Source organism: Dromiciops gliroides, chromosome 3 (assembly GCF_019393635.1).
Source record: "Dromiciops gliroides isolate mDroGli1 chromosome 3, mDroGli1.pri, whole genome shotgun sequence".
NCBI classification, from domain to species: domain Eukaryota; kingdom Metazoa; phylum Chordata; class Mammalia; order Microbiotheria; family Microbiotheriidae; genus Dromiciops; species Dromiciops gliroides.
The window spans coordinates 87232407-87259998 of record NC_057863.1 but is presented as its reverse complement, the minus strand read 5'-3'; the positions used below and the strand labels follow the sequence as shown (position 1 = coordinate 87259998).

The following is a 27592-nucleotide window of genomic DNA, read 5'->3' as shown; positions in this document are numbered from 1 at the left end:
ATGTTCAGTAGTCTGATGGAGGTTGTCCTGTGCAGAGTCCCAGTAGAAGAAGCTTTGCTGATCAATGGCAATGTTCTCTAAATGCTTTGTGGATAATAATGTCTGTTAATAACATTGTGATCGTTATAATGAGCCTTGTAACACTATAGCCCTCTTAAATTAGGTGCATGATTATTTTAAAAAGAGACTGACCCAGGCATGTGACACTTTGTTGCTTAGGCAGTCCATTGAGTTAGTGTCAGTCTGTTTCTTTCTCTCCTCATTATCTCTCCATTCATCCATCTGTGTTGAAGTAGCCGGTTTAGTATCATCTCTATCTAGAATAATAGGCCTGTGGCTCTCCAAAGTCAGTCAGTAAACATTTACTAAGCATTTACTATCTGCCATGCAGTTTGCTAAATGTTGTGGATACGAAGAAAGACATATCCATCCTTGCCCTCAAGGAGCTCATAATCCAAGTGGGAGAAGACAACAAATAAAAAGGGGGGAGGTTACCTAGCTTTGGGTGCATGATTAAATCACACAGCCAGGGTGGGAAAAGATCTGAGAAGTTGAGAGTTTCAGAGCTGATTTCATTTTGCAGAATAATTAATTTCTGGACATCATGAAGTCCAGGAAAGCAACCAGGTGATAAGATAAGGTGAATTCTCTTACAGCCCTCCTTCAGTGGTAAAGGATCAGGAAGAAGCTCTTCATTGTCTACCCTCCACCCTCTGCAGTCAGGGAGGAAGGGGTACCAGGGTCAGAAAAGACACAGGCTGTCTGCGCAGGGTATCAGTCCTTTATATGTGTGGCCCATTTTTGCCTAAATATTAATAGGCTTCTTGAATTCTGGTCTCCATGTAAGGCAGAAGAAATGAAAAAAATAAGTGCTTTAGTTTTATCTCTTCTTTAGTTCTGAGTCAGCTTATTGTCAACTGCAATCTGCATCTTACATGAAGACCATAAACTGAGAAGTATTTATACAGAGTAAGCACCAGTATCCTAATCAGACAGCCTCTCCCTTCTCTGCCTGTTTGCCAAAGTTTATTCAGTTGTTAATTAATGAATAAATAGATGCTGTCCTGAAGAGCTACCGGGCTCTGTGCCATATAAAATTTTTTACCATTGACAATCAATCTCCAATATACAGATAGCAAGCTGGGAGAGTAAGCTGCTAATATTCTGAATGACAGAATTGAAATCCCACAAAGATTTCAGTTAGCTGCACTGAGAGACCAGATCTCGTTGGAGGAGATAGAACAGGGAGAAATAAAAAGTCCTATGCTTTAGTTCGAAGAATTGATTTACATCGATGGAGGAGATATGACTAAATGGTAATGGTAAGACATTGGTTTTGGGGGAAAAACCAACTTGGTGATTTTAGTGGATTGTAAGGTCACCATTGGAAGGCAGCAGTGGCGTATTGGATGGTAAGTAGGGTGGTCTGCAAGACAGAATGGACTAGGCTTCAAATTAGACTTTTGACATATACTCAGCCTCTGAGTGCCACTGATAAATCCCCAAGACTATAAAGTTACACAGTAGTTTCAGATCTGTATTGGTAGAGAGAGATTCTTCACTGGGAGCTCCCTTTTCTGGTGAAATCATAGGTCCAGCCCCCTCCAACACAAACATCAGTCAGTGGACAGCAAAAAATGTTAATGCTATCTTAAGGTGCACTAATAGAAATGTGGTAGACAAAATGAGGGAAATGGTTGTCATACTTTGTTCTGACTGCATATGAGGGTTATGTTTAATTTGAGATGCTATATTTAAGGAAAACTATTTCCAAGGTAGATGGGAGAACTTGAAACTGTCATATAAGGACTAATTGATGAAATTGTGAGTGTTTACCCCAGATAAAAGAGGATATAGGGAGGACATAATTAATTGTAACCTCCCAATATTTGAAGAGTTGGCATGAGAAAGAAAGACTAAACTTCTTCTGCTTAACCCAGAGGGTATTTTTGGGGACCAATAAGTACAAGTTACAAGAAATCTGAATGAAATCACAAAAATATCCTCAACAGTAGAGCTTTCTAAAAATTAAATGGGATGCATTATGAAATAGTACGTTCCCTATCACTGGAGGTTGGTTTTTTGTTTGTTTTTTGTTTTTTAAAGCTTGCCATTGAATATGTATGTTTCAGGTAAGGATTGGAATAGATGATCACTTTGGTCTCTTCTAATTATAAGATTCTGTTATTTATCTGGTGCCATTTTATAAAAGAAATTGTAAATAAAAAGAATTGGAAGGATATAACTTCGCATTTACCAAGAAATTAACATCCTTAAAGGACATATGAGTCTATCATAATTAAATTTTGTATGCCATAACAGTATTCTTATGTTGAAATGCTGTTGATTTTTTCTCTCTTTTTTTTTTTTTGCTTAATAGTACTTTATTTTCCCCCAATTGCATGTAAAGATCTTTTTCAAGATTTATTTTTATAAGATTTTGAGTACCAAATTTTTCTCCCTCTTCTCCCCTTTCCCTAAACACAGTAAGGAATCTGATATAGGTTATACATGTACAATCATGTTAAATAGGTTTCCACAGTAGTCATGTTGTGAAAGAAGAATCAGAACGAAAGGGAAAAACCATGAGAAAGAAAAACAAAAACAAAGTAAAAGTAGTATGCTTTGATCTGCATTCAGACCCCATAGTTCTTTCTCTGGATATGAACAGCATTTTCTATCATGAGTCTTTTGGAATTTTCTTGGATCATTGTATTGCTGAGAAAAGCTAAGTCTGTCAAAGTTCATCATTGCACAAGGTTGCTGTTACTATGTACAGTGTTCTCCTGGTTCTGCTCACTGCACTCGGCATCTGTTGATGTCTTTCCAGGTTTTTCTGAAATCTGTCTGTTTGTCATTTCTTATAGCACAATAGTATTCCATTATATCCACATACTACAACTTACTCAACCATTCCCCAATTGATGGGCGTTCCCTCAACTTCCAATTCTTTGCCACCACAAAGAGAGCTGTTATAATTTTTTTTTTTATTTGTGGATCCTTTTCCCCTTTTTATCATCTCTTTGGATATAAACCTCGGAATGGTATTGCTGGGTCAAAGTGTATGCACAGTTTGATAGCCCTTTGGGCATAGTTCCAAATTGCTCTCCAGAATGGTTGGAGCAGTTCACAACTCCACCAATAATAATTTGGTTTTGAGGGTTTATTTTGTAGCCTGCAACTTTGTGGAAGTTGTTAATTGCTTCAATAAGTATATATGCTGATTCCCTTTAAAAAATTCTATACATCAAGCATCTACATATTGGGGGTACTGTTAGGTACTTTCACTCTAGCTAATTGACAACTTCAGAAAGAATATTGGATTTGGAGGCAAAAGGTTTGAGTTCAAATCCTGGTTCTCTCACTTAATAGATTTGTTTAACTCTCTGGGCTTCAGTTTCCTGAGGGTGTTGAACCAGATGAGGTTGAATAACCCCGACAGCTCTGAGTTTTTTTAACTTCATTAGGTTTTTTCCTCCCTAGGCTTTGGATTTTATGTTTATGTTACTTACATCGACTTTTTTGGGGGGCGGGGCAGTGGGGGTTAAGTGATTTGCCCAGGGTCACACAGCTAGTCAGTGTCAAGTGTCTGAGGCCAGATTTGGACTCAGGTCCTCCTGAATCCAGGGCTGGTGCTTCATCCACTGCACCACCTAGCTGCCCCCTACTTAACATTTAACAATTGACCCATACCCCACCTGCTCTGCTCATCTATTCAGCTTTGCTGCATAAAATAATAGCATATTGCTAATTCTTGTACTGTTTCTGTCCCCCAATAGATGCTGATACATATTCTCTTCATATGCTATCGGCCCAGTTCATCTTTTCCAGGGTCCATTGATTTACAGTCACATGAACTGCCTCTTTTTTTTCCTGGGGCAGAAGGGGATAGAATTACATTTGATGTGGCCTATGAAACACACTGGCTTTTTTTTTGCTGATAAGCAGTGCAGGACCTTAAAGGTTTACACAGCTAACAAAGCCTGACGTTTTGACCAAATGCAGCCAGAACCTTCAAAGTTGAGCCTCGTGGTGTGAGGTTGGGGACGAAATGTGTATGATGTGACTGTCGAAGAACCAGAAAGAACGGGATGCTACCCAAATGTTACCTCAATTACAGTGTTCATGTGAATGACCCATGAATACCACAAGGAAGTGAAAAAATGGGAAAATGGTCATAATTAATCAATAATCAGATATCAAAAGGTTTATAGTAGCACTTTTTGTAGTAACAAAGAACTGGAAACAGGATGAACGTCCATTTGAAATGACAATTTATGGGATACAAATAATTGAATGTAGTGGACAAGGACTTGATCAGGACCTTTGAGCAATTGTTTTCCCCCAAAATCCAGATATTGACCACATAACAGACAGCAAGGTGTTAAAGTCTTAAAGTACAAAGAAGTATCTACATGTGACCCCTTTACGTAATCTGTGGAAGTTCTTAAAGCTTGACAAAATTAGAGACAGGGAAAGGATTGGTCACAGCCCTTTAAAAAAAAGAAAAAAAATAAAGACACACGTCTCTGGGAAATGAATTGAGACAGGAGACAGCTTTGAGAAGTAGAAAACCAGATACAGAAGAAGAGTCCAGCCCTTGAAAGGGAATCATTCTTCATTTCTTTGGCAGGGGGAAGGGTGCTCCCCCCCCACCTCCATCAGCCATGGTGTCTTTGCAAGAAGCTCCTTACCCAGCAGGAGACACTGCATCCAACCAGTTTCAGGTTCAGAAAGCCTAGGAGAGGCAATTATGGCATTAAACTTGAGCTTTGAGGCCGTTGATGCTTGAGCTGCAAAGAACAGTTCCAGGGAGCCTTGCAAAGACACTGAACTCAGGAGACACAGCTTGAAGACACCACAAGAAAAGAAAAGGCAGTGTTGGGGTCCTACATTGTCAAAAGCTTAAGGACTGCACCACCTATTGTGTGCGCCTCTCCTAGAGAATGCTTCATGTAATCCCTCTTCTGATTGACGCTGTGTATTTCTGGTAGAATATGCTCCAAGCTTAGAGGAGGAATGACCTGTTATTACAATTTCTGTTTTGCCCTTTCATTGAATGCCTTTGCTTTGAGCTAATTGTTTTTGCTGACTGACTGAAAGGTAACTACCCTGAGAGCTCTGGAGTTGTAATTTTAGGAATGCTGATTCAAAATACCTTGAGCCTCTGGGAGCTGTACCCTGGGGGAACTCAGTTTTCAAGGTTTTTTTTTTGGGGGGGGGGTAGGGCAATGAAGGTTAAGTGACTTGCCCTGGGTCACACAGCTAGTAAGTGTCAATTGTCTGAGACCTGATTTGAACTCAGGTCCTCCTGAATCCAGAGCCGGTGCTTTATCCACTTTGCCACCTAGCTACCCCCTCAGTTTTCAAGTATTAATTAGGATGCTCCCCACATAGAAGGTGCTACATGAACAGTACTGTGTAATAGCAAGTTGCAACTATAAGGAATTTAGAGAAACCTGGGAAGTTGATACAAACTGATTCAGAGCTAGATAAGAAGAACCAGAAGAATGGTTGGTGCATAACTATAATAATGTTAGTGAAAAGTTCACTCACTAAAAGCCAGCCGAGCTCCAAGTAACTGAAAAACCAGTGATGGCCCAGAGAGCTGTCAGCAGAGTGGGGAGGTTTTTGGAGGCATTTCACCTACCTTGTCAAACTACTGCAGTTTTTGCTACTCTTAACTGATTCAAACAAGGTTGGGGGGTGGAGGTGGAGAGAAGATAATATTAAAAATGACTGATATCAACCCAAAAGGTACCAATAAAATGTATTTATAAAATACTTCTAAAAAATTATCAAAGGGAGATAATTAATCCTCATAGTTTTCTCTTCTGTTTCAGCTTTCAGAAGAATTATTAGGAAAATGGCTCTCATACCCAGAATCTCAGCATGTGCCTCTTTGCCAGCACATGCTTGGCTATGCCATGAAGACTGTTACACAGATGGCTTTGGGCAGTAGCTTTGAAGATGACCAAGAGGTCATTCGCTTTCAGAAAAATCACAGCACAGTAAGTTTAGGGTAAACTTCAAAACTGTTTTATGTCTGTGTAGATGGGGAATGTTTCTGATTTTATCTCAATGTAGACAGAGGAATATTCTTAAGTTCCCATGTAAAAAAAAAAATCACAATGTTCATTAAAGGGGAAGGGGGGGAATGGGGGTGGAGAAAAGAAAAGAACCAAAATTGCCTTGTCCTTTTGGGCAGAAAAGAACAATTCAAGTCCCTCCCCCCACCCCAAATCTTCTTTACATTCATGGTTTAAAATGCAAAATTGAAGGTAACTTAAAAAACTTAGCAAATACGTAACTTTTCTTCTGAACAAAGTGAACTGCCTTGGATGTTCTGAAATTAGTCTAAATAGATAGTGTCCAGGTCAAATACAGTTTGGGTCTTTTCTCGGTCCTCACCTTTTTTTTTTTTTTTTACATATAAGGTATTTTATTTTTTCCGTTACATGTAAAGATCGTTCTCAACTTTTGTTTATACAAGCTTTATAATTTCAGATTTTTCTCCCTCCCTCCCCTCCCTCCCCCCTCCCCTAGACAGCAGGTAATCTGATATAGGTTATATCTATATATCTATATACATATAGATATAAATATAGATATATCTATACACACACATATATATATATACACATAATAACATTAATCCTATTTCTGCATTAGTCCTGTTATAAGAGAAGAAATCAGAGCAATGATGAAAAACCTCAGAATAGAAAAAAAACAACAGCACCAAAACCAAAAGAAATAGTATGGTTCATTCAGCATCTATACCCCACAGTTTTGTTTTGTTTTTCTTTCCTTGGATTTGGAGATCCTCTTCTATCATGAGTTCCCTGGAACTCTTCTGTACTATTGCATTGGTGAGAAGAATATAGTCCATCACAGTAGATCAACACTCAATGTTGATAATACTGTGTATAATGTTCTTCTGGTTCGGCTCATCTCACTCATCATCAGCTCACGTAAGACCCTCCAGGTTTCTCTGAACTCCTCCTGCTCATCATTTCTTACAGCACAATAGTATTCCATTGTATTCATATACCACAACTTGTCCAGCCATTCCCCAATTGATGGGCATCCCCTCAACTTCCAATTCCTTGCTACCATGTAAAGAGCAGCTATAAATATTTTTGTACATGTGGGTCCCTTTCCCCTTTCCATGATTTCTTTGGGAAAAAGACCTAAAAGTGGTCCTCACCTTTTTTGATATCTGTAGTTTTGATACTGTCGGCCATCCCTGCTTCTTCCCTTTCTTGAGTTACCTTCTGTCTACCTGCTCCTCCTCTCCTTTGCTGGATCATCATCTTCTTCCTATTCACTAAATGTGTGGGTTTTTGAAGACTCTGTCCTAAGTTGTCTCTTTCCTCCCCACAGATTAATTTAGCATCTCTATGCAGTATGTTCTCAAATCTATCCTATCACTCTCCCAAACTCTAAACCTATGTTTGTCCACTGCCTGGATGGACTGTTGACAACTCAAACTCATCCTATCTGAAATAGAACTTGTCTTTAACCTCAGATTTCCTCCTTCAGATTTGTCCATTTCTCTTCAACTGGCTCATCTTTCTAGTCACCCCGGTTGGCAGCCTTGGAGTCATTTTGGGAAACATTTTCCTCCTTGACCATCTTGCCCTTCCACAGTTTCTCTCACATCCAACCCCTTCTTTCTTTTCCCATAGCATCTACCCTAGTGCAAGTCCTTATCACCTGGGCTATGGCAGAAGCCTTCTAATGGGTTTCCCTGCCTCCCTTCCTTCTACAGTGCATGCTCCACACAGTTGTTAAAGTCATTTATTCATTCATCAATCATTTATTAACTGCCTGCTAGGAACTAAGCACTATGATAGGCATAGACTACAGAAGGGGACAAAATATACCCTGCCCTCAAGGAGCTTACTTTCTGTGGGAAAAGATACATCATGAGCCCAAATTAGTAAATATAAAATATATACAAAGGAGAGTCAAATTAATTGCATTTCAAAAAGAGCATTAGCAACTGTGGGTCATGAGAGCAGACCCCAAAATCTAAAAAAGTTGGTTTTTTTTAAGTTTCAAAAATATATTTATCTTATCATTTGGCAGAGGAGAGCTAACTGGAAAGGGTATGACTCTCTTCCTCCTACCCCACCCCAGGTTCTTAAAAGTTTACATTATATAGGATTTTGACAAGGGTACTTATGACACTAATGACAGGTACACACTGTTGAGCAATCTTGCTGAAAGGGCAACTTATAAACAAGGTTGATTGAGATGGATATCAAGACATGTAACCAATATAATTTGGGTAGAAGCCAAAACACAAGGGGAATCCAAAATACAGGTTGGGGCAGACCCAAAGCAAGATCTGGATGTGATAACCCCAAACATAACTATTCTGGGTGGGTCCAGAACCTGAGGACCAGAATTCCTTGTAGCCATCTCCTACATTCCTAGGGGGTTGTGGAGGTCACAAAGCTATTCTGGGTGCAATCTATAGGCACATAAATTTGGATTTAAACAGCTTAATAATCAACAAGTTTTCTGAACAATCTAATAAACCATTTTCCACACAACTGAGGTCAGAAGTGACCTTCAGAATAGGGATTATAGGGATTCTTTTTTTTTTTTTTTGGCAGGGCAATGGGGGTTAAGTGACTTGCCCAAGGTCACACAGCTAGTAAGTGTCAAGTGTCTGAGGCTGGATTTGAACTCAGGAACTCCTGAATCCAGGGCTGGTGCTTTATCCACTGAACCACCTAGCCTCCCCCGGGATTCTTTAAAAAAAAAAAATAAGCATTTTTATTTAAAGTTCTGAATTCCAAATTTTATTCCTTCTTCCCTCCCTCCCTTCCCCCCTTCCTGAGGTAGTAAGCAATCAGATATAGGTTATACATGTGCAATTATGTAAAACGTTACCATATGAGTCATTTTGTATAAGAAAACTTGAAGAAGAAAAATGAAAGAAAGTGAAAAATAGTATGCTTCAGTCTGTGTTCAATCAATATCAATTCTTTCTTTGGAGGTGGACAGTATGTTTCATCAATAGTCCTTTGGGGTTGTCTTAGATCATTGTATTGCTGAGAACAGTTGTCATTCACAGTTCTTCATCAAACAATATTGCTATCACAGTGCACAATATTCTCCCTGTTCTGCTCACTTCACTGTGCATCAGTTCATACAAGTCTTTCCAGACCTTTCTGAAATCATCCTGCTTGTCATTTCTTATATAGCACAATAATATTCCATCACCATCATATACCACAGCTTGTTTAGCCATTCCCCAACTGATGGGCCTTCCTTTGATTTCCAATTCTTAGCCACCACAAAAAGAGCTGCTATAAATATTTTTGTATGGATAGGTCTTTTTCTCTTTTGGGGGATGTCTTTGGGTTGTAAACCTAGCAGTGGTAGTGCTGGATCAAAGAGTATGCACAGTTTGATAGCCCTTTGGGCATAGTTCCAAATTGCTCTCCAGAATGGTTGGATCCACAGAATGAGGATTCTAAGAGGCAGCGGGGAGGAGAAAGAACCACCCAGCTATTGGGGCAGCTTATGAAAAGAGAAGGAAATGAGTAGGCCAGTTTGCTTGCAGTGTCAGAGCATGAAAGATAGTAACATGCAAATAGCCTGGAAAAGGCTGGAGCCTGGTTTGTGACATTTTAAAATGCCAAGAAGATGAATTTGTTTTTTATTCTGGAGGCAGTTGGGAACTAATGTAAAGACTGGTCAGAGATTGGACAGAATTATTTCTAAGGCCACTCGTAAGAACCTGTGACTTCCCCACCTGACTGTAAGCAGAATTGAAATTCTTTTTTCTGCAACTTTTGGCTAGGGTGAGGAGAGAGACCAGGGTGTCTTCAGTATTCACCCATCTTTGCCCCTTGTCACTCATGGTTGTCGTTCAGTCATTTTCAGTCATGTCCAATGACCTTTGACCCCTTTGGGGGGGGGTTTTCTTGTCAGAGATACTGGAGTGGTTTGCCATTTCCTCCTCCAGCTCATTTTACAGATGAGGAAAATGAGGCAAACAGGGTTAAGTGACTTGCCTAGAGTCACACAGCTAGTGGGTGTCTGAGGCTAGATTTGAACTCAGGAAGATGGTCTTCCTGACTTCAAGCCAGGCACTCTATCCACTGCACTGCCTAGCTGCCCATTCCCCACTTATTCTTGAATAAAGCATCTGGCCGTGTCACCCCCTGCTCAGAAAATCTCCAGTGGTTTCCTATTGTCTTGTGGACAAAATACCTCATCCCCAGCCTGGCACTTCAAGTCCTCAAAATCTGGCTCCCACCCCCTTTTCCAGTCTTGGCAAGTGTTGCTTCCTTTTATGCACTGTAGCAAGACTGAGCTTTGAACTTTTCCTCTTTGGGATGTTCCATCTTTTGCCTTCCTGTCTTTGCAAGTCTGGAGTTGCCTCCTTTGTTGTCTTCGTGTTATAGCATCCCTAAATCTCCGAAGCACAGCTTTGGTGCTGCCCCCTCCTAGAGACCTTGCCCGGCTGTCCTTCCCCAGCCCTCTCTCCCTCTTAAAATTGCCTTGTGGTGCTTTGTACAGACTTGCTTGAAGATGACCCTTGAGGACAGGGATTGTATTGGTTTTTTATCTTCGTTTCTCCAGGATCTAGTACCGGGCTTGGCACACAGTAAGTGCCTAATGTTTATTGAATTGAATGGCATACATGTAGTTAGATGTACTGAACCACTTGAAAACTAGGAAATGAATTGAAATCTTTTTTCTTTGAATAGAGTGTTCATTCACTGTCTTTTATGTTATCTTTTATTATTGAATGAACTGTTACTTGGCTTTGAATTTTATTCATGTCTTTTCTTATTTACTTTCTATCATTGAGAGGACACGCCTTGTCTTCTCCAATAACTGACTTAGCAGTCTAGCAATTGTGCCCTGACTACATTCAGCACAGCCCATCTCAAGCCTCAGCCTCATGTACTTCCATGTGTTCTAGCCATTGACAGTACTGCTGCTGTAACTTCTCCCCACTCCTGCTCCCTCTTTTGCTGGATATTTGATCCCAAAAGATAGTAGCTATGGGGAAAGGAGTAGCAATCACATATAGAAATGAGAATTTGTGATTATGTTTAGATTTCCTTCATAGTTCATTCCCAGTATCACAAATATTTGAGAGTTCATTGTATTGTATTTGATGAGTAGTTTAACTGAGATTCAAAATATATTTGGAATGTTTTTTTCACAAGCAAACTGATTCTGCTTTGCTTTAAGCAGACTTCCTTTATAACTTATTTTTCTCATTATCAGGTGTGGTCTGAGATTGGGAAGGGTTTCCTGGATGGGTCACTTGATAAAAGTACAACCCGGAATAAACAGTATGAAGAAGGTAAATTTGTTTCTTTGTTCTTCAGATGCATTTTCAGTCACCAGATGAAATTACATTGAATGAATACCAGTTGTAGTTTATACTCCATCTGTGACATTAGGCATGCTATTAAATTAGAGCCTTTACTCAAAATGATATTATTTTAGACTTAGAAAATCCTTCTCACTGCTAGAGCACTCCCTCCCTCCTTTGTTAAAGAACAGATTGACCAGCAAAGAAATTGGGTTGTTTTTCTCACTCATCATTGTTTTATGTGTTCTGTCCATGAGAAATGTATACTTTATGATTCACAAATCAAATGTATAATTATTTTATATCTATTGCTATCCATATGCTGGAAATAACTGGTATTTTGGTGGGGCTAGGGCTAGAATGACCAGTTCCACTTGAATAATTGGTTCTGTCTCTGTTTTCTTGGGTAAGTCACATAACCACTATACTCCTCAGCTTCCTCATTTGTAAAATTATCTGTAAAATGAGGGGTCTTGAATAAGATGACCCATAAGATTCAATATAAGAAAGATGCAATATTTTGACATGGCCAATTAGGCAATTTATTTTGCTGAATTATGTATATTTCTTTTAAGGGGTTTGTGTAGCAGGGAGAGAAAAAAGTTCTCTTAATTGAAAACCCCCCAATAAGTTTTAAAATTTAAAAAAGAACTTGTAGGTAGGTATGGGGGAAAAATACAAGATGACCCTTAGAATCCCTTCCAGCTCTTATCTGTGATCCCAAGTTAATCTGAATTTATATATAACAAATTTAGATATCTTGTTATTGTTGGTGACTGCCCTTTGGTATTTTATCAAAAGGCTATTAAATTTTTTTCTTATTTTTATTGACAAACTTATGTTTTTAAATCACTTTCACTTTCAAATATATCCCTCCCTCTTCCTTACCCTGCCATCCATCCCTATAACAGAGGTTAAAAAGAAAAGAGGATTAAAAAATAGTTTAGCAAAACCAACAGACTTGTTAGCTATGTTATATACAGTGTCCTTCTCTGTAATGAAGGGAAGAAGGTCCATTTTGTCATCTCTTCCCTTGGGCAAGGTTGGTCATTATAAATAAATACATAATATTCAGTTTGGTTTTTGTTTGTTTACATTGCTAAAGTCATTGTGTATATTATTTTCTAGATTCTGCTCACTTCTCTTTGTATCAGTTTCTGTGTCTCCATGCTTCTCTGAACTTCAAGACACAGTAATATTTCATTAATTAATATACCAAACTTAAGTCATTCTCTAATCTGTAGGTATCTACTTTGTTTCCAAAAACAGATGCTATAAATAATTTGGAGTATATGGGACCTTTCTTTCTGTCTTTTACCTCCTTAGGGCATATGCCTAGCATTGAGATCTCTAGGGCAAAGATATTAATATTTAGGTTGCTTTTTTTTTTTTTGGTGAGGCAATTGGGGTTAAGTGACTCGCCATGGGTCACACAGCTAGTAATTGTGAAGTGTTTGAGGCTAGATTTGAACTCAGTTCCTCCTGAATCCAGGGCTGGTGCTCTATCCACGGTGCCACCTAGCTGCTCCTAGTTTACTTTTTTAAAAAATCATTATTCCAAATTGATTTATAGAATGATTGGATCAGTCTACAGGTATATTAGTGTTCCTGTCTTTCTACTTTTCACTATTTCCTTCTTTTGACATCCTTGTCATTTTGCTGAGTATAAGATGAAACTTCAGGGGTTTTTTTGATGCATATTTTTCTTACTATTAGTGATTTGGAACAATCTTTTACATAGTTGTTAATGGTTTGTAATTCTTTTGGGAGTTGTTTGTTCATGTCCTTTAACCACTTATCCATTTGTATTATATTTTTTGGCTAATTTCCCTTATCTTAAATGTCAGACTTTTATCAGAGTTATTTGATGAAAAGATTTTTCTAAACCCAGCTGACATCTTTCCTTATCCTCTTCACATGATTTTGTTCATGTGTCCTTCAGTATTTAGACTTATGCCCACACGGGCATTGTCCAGAAATATTAGAAAACATGTTCAAAACAATGACCTCCTTACAGGAATAGGTCTAATGATCACTTTGAGCACCTGGTCCCCTTATTACCCTTAGCTTGTTTTCCCCTTTGTAGTTAACCTCATTGGTCCTCAGAAAACAGACTCGGCATATTGCTAGGGCCAGGCAACATGGTAGAACCTGCCCAAGCAGATGGTGTGGTGTCATGAACTTCAAGAACCTCTGGTTGCTTCCCATAAGACATGATGTGGGAATTTGTGATCAAAGTAAAAGTAGTGGGGGCAGCTAGGTGGTACAGTAGATAAAGCACCAGCCCTGGATTCAGGAGGACCTGAGTTCAAATCTAGCCTCAAACACTTGACGATTACTAGCTGTGTGACCCTAGGCAAGTCACTTAATCCTCATTGCCCTACAAAAAACCCCAAAAAAGCAAAGTAAAAGTAGCACTGTTTATTATTGCAAAAAGTAAGAAACAAAATATGTCGCTGAACAGTTAGGGGTAGTAGAACAAATTGTGGTCTATGAATGTAATAGAATATTATTACATCATGAGGAATATGAAGAATTCAGAAACATAGGAAAACTTACATGAGCTGATGCAGAATGAAGAAAGCAGAGTGAAAAGAAATTACTTCAGTAATTAAATAGATACATGACTAAAAGGCAACAAAAATCAGGTCAGATATCAGAAACAGCATTGCTACAATGTTATCAACATTACATCACACGTTCTTTTCTGTCAACAACTAGTAAACTATGAAAGTTGAAAGTGGTATGTTCTACCTATCTTACCATTAGGTGATATTGCATAAATGTTTCAGGGGAATGTACTTTGTGGGTGATGGTTAGGGAATATCTTTTGTATGAAAACAAAATGTATCAATCAATCAGCAAATAAATAGCTTTTGTCCCTAAAACTTTTTTTGAATTAAATTTAATTGAAAATAATTTCTTTGTCTATCTTCTTAAGCACTAATGGAAATGGAATCAGTTTTTAAAAAAGTCATCAAAGAGCGAAGAGGAAGAAGCTTCAAACAACATATTTTCTTAGACTCCTTATTGCAAGGAAACCTGAATGAAAAGCAGGTAATTCTATTTTTCTTTGCTCTACAGTTATTTGTGCATGTAGTTTAATCTCCCCCATTACATTGTAAACTCCTTGAGGGCAGAAACTATGTTTCATTTATATTTATCTCCCAGTCTTTAGTTCAGTGCCTTGAGTGAAATAGTTTCTTAGTAAGTATTTGTTAAATGAATTGATGATTGAAGTTGTTGTATTTACCAGATTATCAGCAACTAAATAGCCATATGTAGTTGTGCTTTCCTTTGATCTGGATGTCCCTGCAAACTATCATAGTTCATAAGCTTTTGTTGTATCTTCATGGGCCAGGACAGAATTGAAATGATTCAGTTTTTGCCATGAGACAATATTGTGAGAGTCTAAGGACTGAAATGGGCACATCTTTGGAGAAGAAGGAAAGTCATTGGTTCTGGACTTCAGGCACACAGCTCATTCTGAGGACACCCATCTTTTCACTTGCTAATTCCTCTGGGTGTCTGTACTATCCCAGTTTCTGCACTACTTGCTTCCATAGGCAGAGATAATGACACATTATTCCAGGCATTATTTCTCTAAGGGAACACAAATTTGATATGCATTCTGTGGGTCTCTTCTCAGGCTGAGTGGACATCTCAGAAAACTATAAAGAATTTATACATAAGGAAAGGAACCCAGATTACCCTAAGGCCAGAAAGACTATATCAGTTCAGCTCCCACCCACTACTTTGAGACAATTAGGGTTAAATGACTTGCCCCAGGGTCACACAGCTAGTAAGTATCTCAGTTGGATTTGAACTCAGGTCCTCCTGACTCCAAGACTGATGCTGTATCTACTGTGCCACTAAGCTGCCCCTCATAAACTCTTTGAGGGCAGGTACTATTTTGAATGTCTTTGTATTTCCTGGGCCCAGCATGGTTCTTTATTTTATTTTATTTTTTTTTACATATAAGGTATTTTATTTTTTCCGTTACATGTAAAGATAGTTCTCAACTTTTGTTTATACAAGCTTTACAATTTCAGATTTTTCTCCCTCCCCTCCCTCCCCCCTCCCCTAGACAGCAGGTAATCTGATATAGGTTATATCTATATATCTATATACATATACATATAGATATATATATCTATACACACACATATATATACACATAATAACATTAATCCTATTTCTGCATTAATCCTGTTATAAGAGAAAAATCAGAGCAGTAATGCAAAACCTCAAAATAGAAAAAAAAAACAATAGCACCCAAAACAAAAGAAATAGTATGGTTCAATCAGCATCTATACTCCACAGTTCTTTTTTTTTTTTTTCTTGGATTTGGAGATCCTCTTCTATCATGAGTTCCCTGGAACTCTTCTGTACCATTGCATTGGTGAGAAGAATATAGTCCATCACAGTAGGTCAACACTCAGTGTTGATGATACTGTGTACAATGTTCTTCTGGTTCTGCTCATCTCACTCATCATCAGCTCACGTAAGACCCTCCAGGTTTCTCTGAACTCCTCCTGCTCATCATTTCTTACAGCACAATAGTATTCCATTGTATTCATATACCACAACTTGTCCAGCCATTCCCCAATTGATGGGCACCCCCTCAACTTCCAATTCCTTGCTACCATGTAAAGAGCAGCTATAAATATTTTTGTACATGTGGGTCCCTTTCCCTTCCATGATCTCTTTGGGAAAAAGACCCAAAAGTGGTATTGCTGGGTCAAAGGGTACCAGCATGGTTCTTAATAAAAAGCAAGTACTTAATAAATATTTGTTAATTAATTGATTTCCTCACTAGTGCTATTGAAGGTAGGTAATTCAAAAGAAAGAATCCATATATCTCAACAGGCTAGAATTATGGGCTGAATCTAATAAGATGAAGATTCTATACTTGGGTTCAAAATATCAATTTCAGAGAATGAGATTAGAGGAGTCCTAGGTGGCAATTTTTGTGAAATACATGGGGGTTTTTGTAAATTTCAAGCTCAATCTGAGTGATGGATATGACATGGCAGCCAAAAATTCTAATGAAATCCTACCTATATTGAGAAGCTTCATGTCCAGAACAAAGGGGGTCATTGTTTCACTGTATATGCAGTTCTCTTCAGGGCTCATCTGGAGTTCTGTGTTGTATTAGGGGCACGATGTTTTAAGACAAGCTGGAGCATGAGCTGGAAAGGGCAACAGAGTAGTGGAACACCTAGAGTTCATCCTGTGTGGGAGAGGATCAGTTGAAGGAACTGAGAATGTTTGGAGTAGAGAAGGCTTGGGGGAACATGATTGCTGTGTTCAAATTCTAGGAAGTCTGTAGTAGGGAAGAGGGCTTAGATTGGTTCTGCTTGGCCCTGTGGAGACATAGAGTGGGGAGAAGCTGCAGAGGCAAGCCTGGGCTCTTCAAACGGCTACATCAGGAAATAATGTTTACCCCTCACTAAGATCCCTTTATCAAAGGCTCAACAACTCTGTTAGTGATTGTGTGGGGAGGATTCTTGTGTAGGTATGGATTGACCTAGAGCAGGGGTGCTTCACATGAGGTCCACGAATTTGCTTTTTTGGATACCTGGATAACTATCTTTCAGTATAATTAGTCTCTTTCATAATTCTTTGTAGTTTAATTCTATATGTTTTAAAAAATTATTCTGAGAAGGGATCCATTGGCTTCATCAGACAGTCATTATGGGAAATTAAATAGGCAGGCAATAAGAAAATTTGTCAAGCAGCAGTGAGTTCCCATCTGAGATTATAGCAAATTTATCCTGAATAATATAAATGCAGTTTTGTGATTTTCTTTAGCAAGTCTAAGCAGTCCAAGAGAAAGGCATTCAGATGGTGAGAGATTACTCATTATTAAAGATTAGCAGTCTAGGAGTTGCTGAATATAACAGGGGCAGGGGATTCTAGGCAATGGGTAGCGAATCATTAAAGTGATTGGTGTTAAAATAAGGTATTTAAGGCAAGTGAAGCCCGAACAATGAAGAAACATGATGATTTTTCCTTTCCTTATCCCTGATTTTGTGCCATTGCAGTTTAGTTTAATTTAGTGTGGCCTAATGTAGGTCAACCTTAAATGCCTTACTTCCACTTCTCTGAATTGTTATATTTTCTAGATCCTAGAAGACTGCATGATATTTTCTCTGGCAGGATGTGTTATAATTGCTAACTGTAAGTAAAGAGTTTTCTTTTGATTAGATAATCAAATGAGGATGGATAAAGTTATTTAGAAGCTAGTCAGCTATTCAGTGACTGTCTCCTTAATTTTTTTTATGACCCTCCCTCATCCTTCCTTATTTTTTACTCTTTTTAAAAAGAAACTGACACACACAGGTACCTTTATATCCATAGCCAAATCAGGCATTGGTCTACAACTTCAAAATGTTATAAATGTCTTGACCCAGCTTCACAGATTGTGAATTCTAGTTCATGCTTTTTAAAATGAGCTTTTTGACACCTCTCCAACTGGGGCAGTGAGCCTTTCAATTTCCTGCTGATACTTTTCTCTTTGACTCTTATGCCAGCCTGCTATTAAGGTCTACCAAAGAGACCATGTAGGACACAGAAATCATGAATTGAAATAGAACCCTTCTTGAAGGAATTTAAGAGATATTTTCATTCCAAAACGTGTGATTTGTGTTCCGTTTTCCCCATTCATTTTTAGGGCCACTGTTCATACATATGCCATGTATGTTCACATATTAAATATACAAGAAGGTAAGGAAAATGCCCCCAAACCTCATATTTATAATTATAGAATGATAAATTATATTCAATCTCTTGATATTTGAAGGGGATTTTCCTTACATGTGAAGAATATGCCCAATTAAAGGCATCCTATGAATATTGCCCTTAAGTTAAAAAAGACCACTTTTGACTCTGAGAAATTTACCCAAGTACTGGGTCAAGCTAAGAAAACAAATTTTGCAAAATAATGTCTGTACCTGTCTGTTATCTTTGACTACGCTTTTTCAAAAGTTGGACTGTATTCTATTTAGAAGGTGATAATTGTCTGTTGTTAACATTTGTAAATCTTACACTAGCTGATTCACTAGAATTGTACAAAAGATCTAATCTTTTAAGATTACTTGTTCTTATACAACTGCACCCTTTGCTTTTGAGCCCTTATTATTTGGCCATTCGTATTTATTGAGTGTCTACCACATAGAGAGATGTTTTATTGAATATTAAATTCAGCATGTTGTATAATCTGTGTGATAAATAAATCATAAAACCCAAAATTCTATAATTTATTTTTAAAAGTTTCAGTAAAGAGGTACATTTGGTAAAAATAGTAAATAATGTGATACGGAACTGATTCGTATTTGTGAGCTTTGGCTTTAGATAAAGAATAAAAAGAATCAGTGACAATGACTTTTCAACCCAAACTCCATGCTGTTGAAATTATTGCAGGCAATAAAAGTTATAGGCACAGAGTCAAATCTGAGAACCACTAGGAATCTCCTTGTAGTATTCCCAACACCTGGCACCTAGCCTAGATCATAGTGGGCACTTAATAAATGTTTGTTGTTGATTGATTGAAATTAGGTGAAAGTAAACCTAGAGACGATATGGGAAGTTATCATTACATTTAAACTAAATTAGCATAAAGGCCCACAAGTCAGCCAAGAGGAAATTAGACTATAGCACTAGAAACTGGAAAACATTTTTACCAGATAAAGACCTTACGGGGAAAAAAAGGAAAGCTCAATAAAAAATGGGTCAGGGTCACTTTAGACTTTGTCCAAGAAGAGGGATGCTCTGCTACCAAGTGGTCACATTTCTCTGAACTGCAGTATTCCTGTGGAGAGGCTGTAGGATGTGATTGTTCCTGCAAGTGAATAATATGAACTCTCTCTCTTTTTCACCTCAGAGCAGGCACTCCTTCCAGGAACTTCCACTAAGCTCCATTTAAAGGTGTTTTGAAGAAGACATTAGCTACTATTTGTAAAAGTTGGGCAAGATGAATGCCAACTACATCCAATTTTATGTCACCCCTGTGCTAGGCCACTTTCTGAATCGACCCATTTCCCCATTCCAAATATATGAATCAATTTGTCCCCTAAGGATGCTTCCGTTGTATGCCAACAATAATTTTATAAGTTCACATATCCAGTAAAAACAAATGAAAGTTCATTTCATCACATAATCAATCATAAATTTTGTGCTAATTTTATCTCCCATTAAAAATTAAGCTTTACAATCAATCTCCTATGAGTTTAGTTAATGTGAATCATTTAACCAATCTATGGTCTTAACAAGGCTCATGTTCCACACTATGAACCAGAAATAACCATTGACTGATAATCCTCCCCCAGCCCGCACATTTGACTACATTTATTATTATCACTGTCTTACCCAGGACAGTTTTTTAATTAGCAGATTCAGTTTAATTTGCCAATTTAAAGAAAGACTCCAGATTGTAGAATCTCATTTTGGCAACATTCTGTTCACAATCATGTTCTCTATTCAATCAACTTCTCAGCATATCTTACTAAACTGTTATAGTCAAAGCTCATGATTTTATTTTGGGCTGGCTTTTATACATCTTCTCTATCAGTTAAAAAAAATGAAGCAAGCAAGCAGATCCTTTTCCTATTCTCCCCCCTAAAGAAAGAAGTTGCTTTTTCCATTGTATCCTTACTGCTGTTTCTTTCCTAGTATGCATGTGGGCAGTCTATTTTCTTACCACATCAGAAGATGTCCAGAAGAAATTGCACAAAGAGCTAGACCAGGTTCTTGGGGAAGGTCCAATTACTCAAGAGAAAATTGATCAGCTCAGGTAAAAATCCAGAAAAAGCAAAAGAAATAATTAGAAAATAAGTTTTGTTTTATTTCATAACCTGATTGTTACTTATCCACACATTGATATATTTATATGTCAATATTAACTACTACTATAGGAGTTATTTTTATAACCTTATATGGATCATTTAAATCTATTTTTTAACCTGTGATATATTCCTCTGGAAAACTTTGAAATCAGTTAAGCGAATAAGCAACTACCCAGTTGCCTCAGGTAACAAATATAGATACTGCTACTTGAGTGGCTCATTGGCAGGACAGATGCCCATAGGACTGGGATAGGCAAGCCTAACTATAATTTACAAAGTCACAGTTATGGAAAAGCTTCATGAATCCCAGAACCTGAGAGACACAGGCCTAGCAGGTTTACACCTGGGCGTCTCCTATAGAAGGTCTGTAAAAATTTTAAGTACACTCTGTTCTTGAGCTAGTAAATCATTTGCTTTGGCCTGTGTATTGGGAAGTTAGGGCAAAAACATGATTATAAAGGGAAAGGAAGATTTTTAGCAGATATATATGGAACTAAGAGGTGAAATGTATAAATTGTCAGTCACTCTATTCATTGATTTTGCTTAGCAATTTTTCTTTGTTATAAGAGAAGGTTTACTTCCTAGGAATGGGGGTGGGGAAGTGCTATATTCCAAAATTACTAAAATGTAAGACTAAAAAGCATCAATAGGGGGCAGCTAGGTGGCACAATGGATAAAGCACCAGCCCTGGATTCAGGAGTACCTGAGTTCAAATCTGGCCTCAGACACTTGACACTTACTAGCTGTGTGACCCTGGGCAAGTCACTTAACCCCCATTGCCCCCCCCCAAAAAAAAAAGCATCAATAAAACTTTTTTTTTTAATTTAAAAAACATCAGGGGAAGACAGGGAATTCACTTTTGGATCAGGCAGATTTTCCCTTCCCATGTCTAATTTAAGTGATTTTACATTGTTGTTGTTTAGTCGCTTTACTCATGTCTGACTCTTCTTGACCCCATTTGGAGTTTTCTTGGCAAAAAACAACAACACCGGAGTGGTTTGCCATTTCCTTCTCCAGCTCATTTTACAGATGAGGAAACTAAGGCAAACAGGGTGAAGTGACTTCACATTAATTTTACATTATTAATCATAAATTATGAGGTTAAATTCACCTTAACTTTACATTATTAATCGTAAATTATGAGGTGTTAAAACACGTAGTTTATCCCCTCACAGAGAAACACATAAAGTAGATGATAAAACTGCTTCCCAAACACAGAAGGTCATCAGAGGCTAGCGACTAAGAGATTCTTTAAAAATATTTTGATGATGATTTGCCTGTTTCAAAATAAACATTTGCAGATCCTTTTTTTAAAAACAGATATTGCCAGCAAGTGCTTTGTGAGACAGTTCGAACAGCTAAATTAACACCAATTGCTGCCAGACTTCAGGAGCTAGAGGGAAAAGTTGACCAACATATCATTCCTAGAGAGGTAGGAAGAAATCTTTCTATTCTCCACAAGGATTTTTAAAGTATCTAAAATGGGTTGAATTTATCACAATTCAGCTGTGGCTCTTACTAAACTTTGATTAACTGTAGTGCCTTTTTTCTTTCCAGACCCTTGTTCTTTATGCTCTCGGGGTGGTTCTTCAGGATCGTTGTGCTTGGCCATCACCATACAAGTATGAGATATTTGACATATTTGACATATTTCTATTTTGGCTGATTATCCTATTCATGCACAGATGAGGAGTATATGATACGCATTTTTATTTTCTAAGTTCTTAGGGGAAAAGTAAAATGAAATATAGGATATTGCAGAAACTCATTACTTTCACATCTTTGTTTCCTCTTCCACCCCTCTGGGTTTTTTTTTCCTTGCCTTTAGCCCTCACTAATCTCTATATCACTAGCAAATAAACACCTTTTATTTCTCAAGGTTTCTCCACACAGCTGACTCAGTCACTCAAGCTTCACTTTCTTCCCATACAGACATTTAAAAAATCTGCTTGAAGGAATTGGAGTTAGAATTCACTTTGCTGAGATTGGATTTTTTTACAGGGGTCCTAAGAGTTTGTGAGGCCCTGTTTGCAGAGTGAGGGGAGGATGTCTGTGTCAACAGCCTTGTCAAAGTACTAGAGAGCCCATGTCTGGAGAAAGAATAGAGAGATAAACAGATATGTCTAAATATACATTATATATTAACATATCAACATATAAGGGCATCTAGATAGCATGATGGATAGAGTACTGGTCCTGAAGTTGGGAGTACCTGAGCTCAAATCTCACCTCAGCCACTTACTAGTTATGTGACCCTGAGCAACTCACTTAACCCCAGTTGCCTTAAACATCCAGGGCCATCTCCAGTCGTCCTGATATATGTCTTGCCACTGGACCCAGATGGCCCTGCAGGAGAGAGTGAGGTTGGTGACTTTGCACAGCCTTCCCTCGCTTAAATTCAATTCAGTGCAAGTCATGATATCACCCTGATGTCATGGTCCTCTTCAAGATCTAAGGACAAATGACATATCAACTTATACATGTATGTAGTTATGCTATGTGTGTATGTATATTCATATTAATTAAACTTTATATCTTCAAGTTTAAAAATTAGAATATTGTTATATTTGGCATGACACTCAAAATATCTTTTTTTTTTTTTTGTGGGGCAATGGGGGTTAAGTGACTTGCCCAGGGTCACACAGCTAGTAAGTGTCAAGTGTCTGAGGCTGGATTTGAACTCAGTTCCTGCTGAATCCAGGGCCAGTGCTTTATCCACTGCACCACCTATCTGCCCCCACACCACCTATCTGCCCCCGATATCTTTTAAGGGAAAAGATATGTTCATACAAAGTTTGCTGTAAGATAGATTTTACTTTCAAAATGACATGCATATAAAATTAGAGGTAAGTTCTCATGGAAAAATTGGTGCTTATGGATACAATCAATTTCTAGTTAGAAAATAAATAAAACCTTTAAAAATCATATGACAGCAGGCACCATATCAAAACTTTATCTTCCCTAGTGGTATATTTTGCACACAGTTAGTTAATAAATCTTTGTTGTTTAGTTGATAAAATTTACCTATAAACATCAAACATAATATTAAATTAATATATTGAGGAATGTTCAAAAATACATATTAATGCTATGCTGCAGTAAAAATAAATCACAAAATAGCATGTACTTTTTGTTTTTTTTTTTTTTTGTTTTCCAGACTAAAAAAAAAACTATGGGAAATAATAACAGCCCCAAACAAAATGTATTTTGTTTAAAAAGAAAAATATAGTAAAATAACTAAGATATGGGAGTATAGCATATATTCTTTCCATTGAAGAGGCAGTAATTCTAGTAATCCTGGTTTAGTTTAAATTTCTTACTACATACAAACTTCTGTAAAGTATACAACTTTGCTTTCAAAGGTTTTTTCCCCACTACTTTTATCATCACTTGAATTTATTATAATTCTCTTTCTTTTACAGGTTATTAGAATGTCCTTCAGTGAGAGCAGATAGGAATTCATAAAGCTAACAAATAAAATGACCAAATTTTGTTTAGGTTTAGATGCTCAACACACTGTCTTCTGAAGCATGTAGTTGTCTAGCAACAGGATCATGAGACAGTGTTTGGCATCTGTTAGCAAACTGGTAGATGGCGCTTGCATTTACTTGCCAACCAAATGGTTTCTTCACAACTAATACCTTTTTTAGAAGGTTATCACTTCCAAGTAGGTGTTTAAGTCTGTCAAGGTACTGATAGTTGTTGGTTATTAGTAGTAAACAACAATAGATGAACTAGGCACAGATCTCCCAGATTCTGTTAATTCAGGAAGTGTTTCTCTGTAGATTGTTGACTTGATTTAAGTCTAGAAAGTAACCATCCTTTTAGCAAATTTCAGTCAAACATCTTTTAACTGTATCTAAAATGACATACTTTTAAAAGTACTTCAATATTTATCAAATCAGACACTTCATATATACAGTTTATAATCAAAATATCATGGTGAATAAAGTTTTATTTATTTCAGTTGCTTCCTTTAGAATATATTAGTACTGTGTAAGTTTTTGAAAGTTAAAGCAGGAATCTTGAAAATATACTGTTATTCAGGGGGCAGCTAGGTGGTGCAGTAGATAGAGCACTGGCCCTGGATTCGGGAGGACCTGAGTTCAAATCCAGCCTCAGATACTTGATACCTACTAGCTTTGTGACCCTGGGCAAGTCACTTAACCCTCATTGCCCTGCAAAAACAAAACAAAACAAAATATACTGTTATTCTTTTTCCTGTCTATAATAATTTCAATTTCTAACAAATAATTTCATTTATGATAAATAATCAGATTTTTAGAACTAGAAAAGACTTTGTGATCTAGTACAACTCATTTTACAGATCTAGAACCTGAGATCCAGGGGGCAGTTAGGTGGCGCAGTGGATAGAGCACCGGCCCTGGAGTCAGGAGGACCTGAGTTCAAATCCGGCCTCAGACACTTGACACTTACTAGCTTTGTGACCCTTGACAAGTCACTTAACCCCCCATTGCCCCGCAAAAAAAAAAATAAAATAAAATAAAATAAAAAATAGAACCTGAGATCCAGAAGTGTTGACTGATTTGCTCAAGGTCCCACAGCTAGTCAGTGTATAAAATTGAAACTAGAACCCACGCTTTCTGACTCCCAATCCAAGGTTCTTTCCACTAAATCACACCCTTCAGTGCTTTATAAAGATTCATTTTATAAGTGACAAGTTGAAATAGTTGTAGAATTCCTATCTAGCAGAACATTACAATCTCACAACCACCCATAAACTTGGGGGGGGGGGAATAAGAGTTAAGTGACTTGCCCAGGGTCACACAGCTAGTAAGTGTCAAGTGTCTGGGGTCAGATTTGAATTCAGGTCATCCTGAATCCAGGGCTGGTGCTTTATCCACTGCGCTACCTAGCTGCCCCCCCCACCCATAAACTTTTAAAATGCCTTTTCTTCTGCTTAAAGACAAAATGTCAGCTTCCACTATAGCCTGTACCTCCAGATTTTTACTGAATGAGCTATCAGATTGAGGGCAAAGAAAGTCCTTTAATTATGGGTGCTGCAGTTGGGCCAAACCTGATGTCTCAAATTAATGCCACATAAGTGGAATGACTGGTGGAGCCAGTCTTCCATCCTCATGAATCCCAAAGCTTTGAGTTTTCTTCATATAAAACTAAAATATTTTGTTCCTTGTCAACATTAATCAAAATTTCCAAATGCATAAATTATGCCTGCATATACACATACATATATATGTAACCAGCACTTAATATCATTTTGTTGAATGAAGTTGATGAAATAAATATGGCATGTCCTTCACATTGGTGATTGAGACTAAAATGAATCTATATTCTACAATATTATGCTATAATTCTATACTGTATATTATAGAAGATAATTATAGGAGATAAAAGAGTTGCAGCTAAGTGAAAGGATGATTTGTAGACTCTTTGAAGAGAGTTTAGTGGTGGTGGTTTTGTTGTGTGTTCGATGGCTAGAAGAAACATTTCATGAGACATTTGGCTATATCATATTGCTTGCTTATTTTAATTTTTTCAAAAGACCACCATGAAAATAATCCTAGCCTATCTACCACTGGCATTGATTGAATAGGATAAGAAGGTTGAGAGATTTGATAAGGTCTTCCAAATTAAGTCAATATATGCTTGGTGATTTTACTGCAAGGGTAGACTAAGGAGAATATAGTAAAAATATATTGACAAAAAACATTGTTTAGGAGTAAGAAATGAAAGGGCAAAGGCTTGCAAGCTAAAAAAGTCTTAATCCTGTATTATTATAAATATTTTCTTTGAGAAAATAATCAGGAGGTGCTGGATTTATATCCTGAAAAATTACATTGATTATATTTTAACACACAGGAAATGAGTCTTTCCTTCTGGGAGTCATTCCCAAATCAGCTATGTATAGTCAGACCCTGAACTTGTTAAAGATATAAATTAATACAGAATTAGAAGAAAGAATAAAAATGAGGGGGGGAATGGCATGCAATTAAAACATCTCCAACCCAACCTATTTAAATAGATTGTTGATGCTGAAAAGTGGGCAATCAGAGAAACTGACATTAATTATAACTTTTTCCTAAAGAAGTTTGACCAGTGTAAATCAGTTTCTATAAGGAGACCAAAAAGAGCCTAGAAACCACCTCATCCAGAAAATACTGCTCTCAAGTAGAGATGCCAATTTGGAATACAAATTTATTTGTAAAAAAAATTAGGAGCAATATCACCTCAGGAAACAGCAAGAAGCAATGAATGGCAAAATGATGTAAAGAAAATGTTATGAGACACTCAACTGAGTGAAGTCCTGCCAAGGGAATTTAAAGATAAAGCTGGAAGGAGGACTATAAGCAGACAAAACCATTTGTAGAGATTTCTTATTTACCATTATGGACAATCAAGTTACCATGTTTGGACTCTAATACCACAGTCCTAAAGTAAATGGAAATGACACTGAAGAAGAGATAAAAAATGGCTGAACAGAGAAGCCCCATATTAGAAGTAACACAACGAAAGATCAGTGTTCAAATTTTCAAAAAACAGGAGGGAATGAAATATGCAAACTGTAGACTGGTGAACTTGACTTCAATTTAAACTCAACACATTCCTGTTGTTATCCCTGTTATTTAAATAGGGATCATGAATATGTGTTAAAAAGGAAATGATCACAAAGAGCCTACATAGATTCATTAAAAAATAGACCATGTGTTTGACAGAGATGATAGATGCTATTCTGCATCTATATATGATATGTCTTATTCTAGACAGACATTTTTGGATATGACCAATGTAGGGATTTGTTTTGCTTAACTACATGTTTTCATTTTCTTTTTTTTTTTTTAATTAATTTGAAGAGGTCAAGGTGCGAAGGAAAGGGAAGCTAGGGATAGGGTTGTCCAGAAAAAAAGAAAGTAGAGTTATTGAAGCTTTTTATTTTTTTTTAATCTTAATACTATTTTATTTTTTCCCCAGTCACACATATAAAGATAGTTTTCAACATTCATTTTTATAAGATTTTGAGTTCTAAATTTTTCTCCCTTCTCTTCCCTCCCCAAGACGGCAAGCAATCTGATATAGGTTATATATGTACAGTCACATTAAACATATTTCTACATTAGTCGTGTTGTGAAGGAAGAATCAGAACAGAAGGGAAAAACCTCAAAAAAGAAAAATAAAAGAAGCTTTTAAAATTTTTAATGAACAAAAAAGAACAGAAGAAAGCCAGAAAGAATCACAGTCAAGCAGGATAGTTTTGAAAGTTATTTATTGAATTTATTATGTATTTTTAAAAAGCAAACTACTTAATAGAGATTTAGAGTTTCATGTACAGCCCTCTTTTCTACTGTGTTCATGGAAATGTTTGTTTTATTTGGTATTTATTAAGTTCAGAATTTTTAAAAAGTGGGAGGAAAAA

The 27592-nt window shown here is 37.2% G+C and overlaps 1 protein-coding gene across 2 annotated transcripts in view; it reads left to right on the top strand.

The window, feature by feature from the left end:
• Positions 1-27592, top strand: part of LOC122746749 (cytochrome P450 20A1) — a 58080-nt gene that overhangs the window by 17326 nt on the left and 13162 nt on the right. For both annotated transcript variants that reach the window (XM_043992664.1, XM_043992665.1), the window contains 7 exons: positions 5844-6011; positions 11263-11341; positions 14295-14410; positions 17482-17536; positions 20027-20147; positions 21520-21631; positions 21757-21821. In XM_043992664.1, the coding sequence (XP_043848599.1) occupies positions 5844-6011; positions 11263-11341; positions 14295-14410; positions 17482-17536; positions 20027-20147; positions 21520-21631; positions 21757-21821 (716 nt within the window). The remainder of the gene's footprint in view (positions 1-5843; positions 6012-11262; positions 11342-14294; positions 14411-17481; positions 17537-20026; positions 20148-21519; positions 21632-21756; positions 21822-27592) is intronic.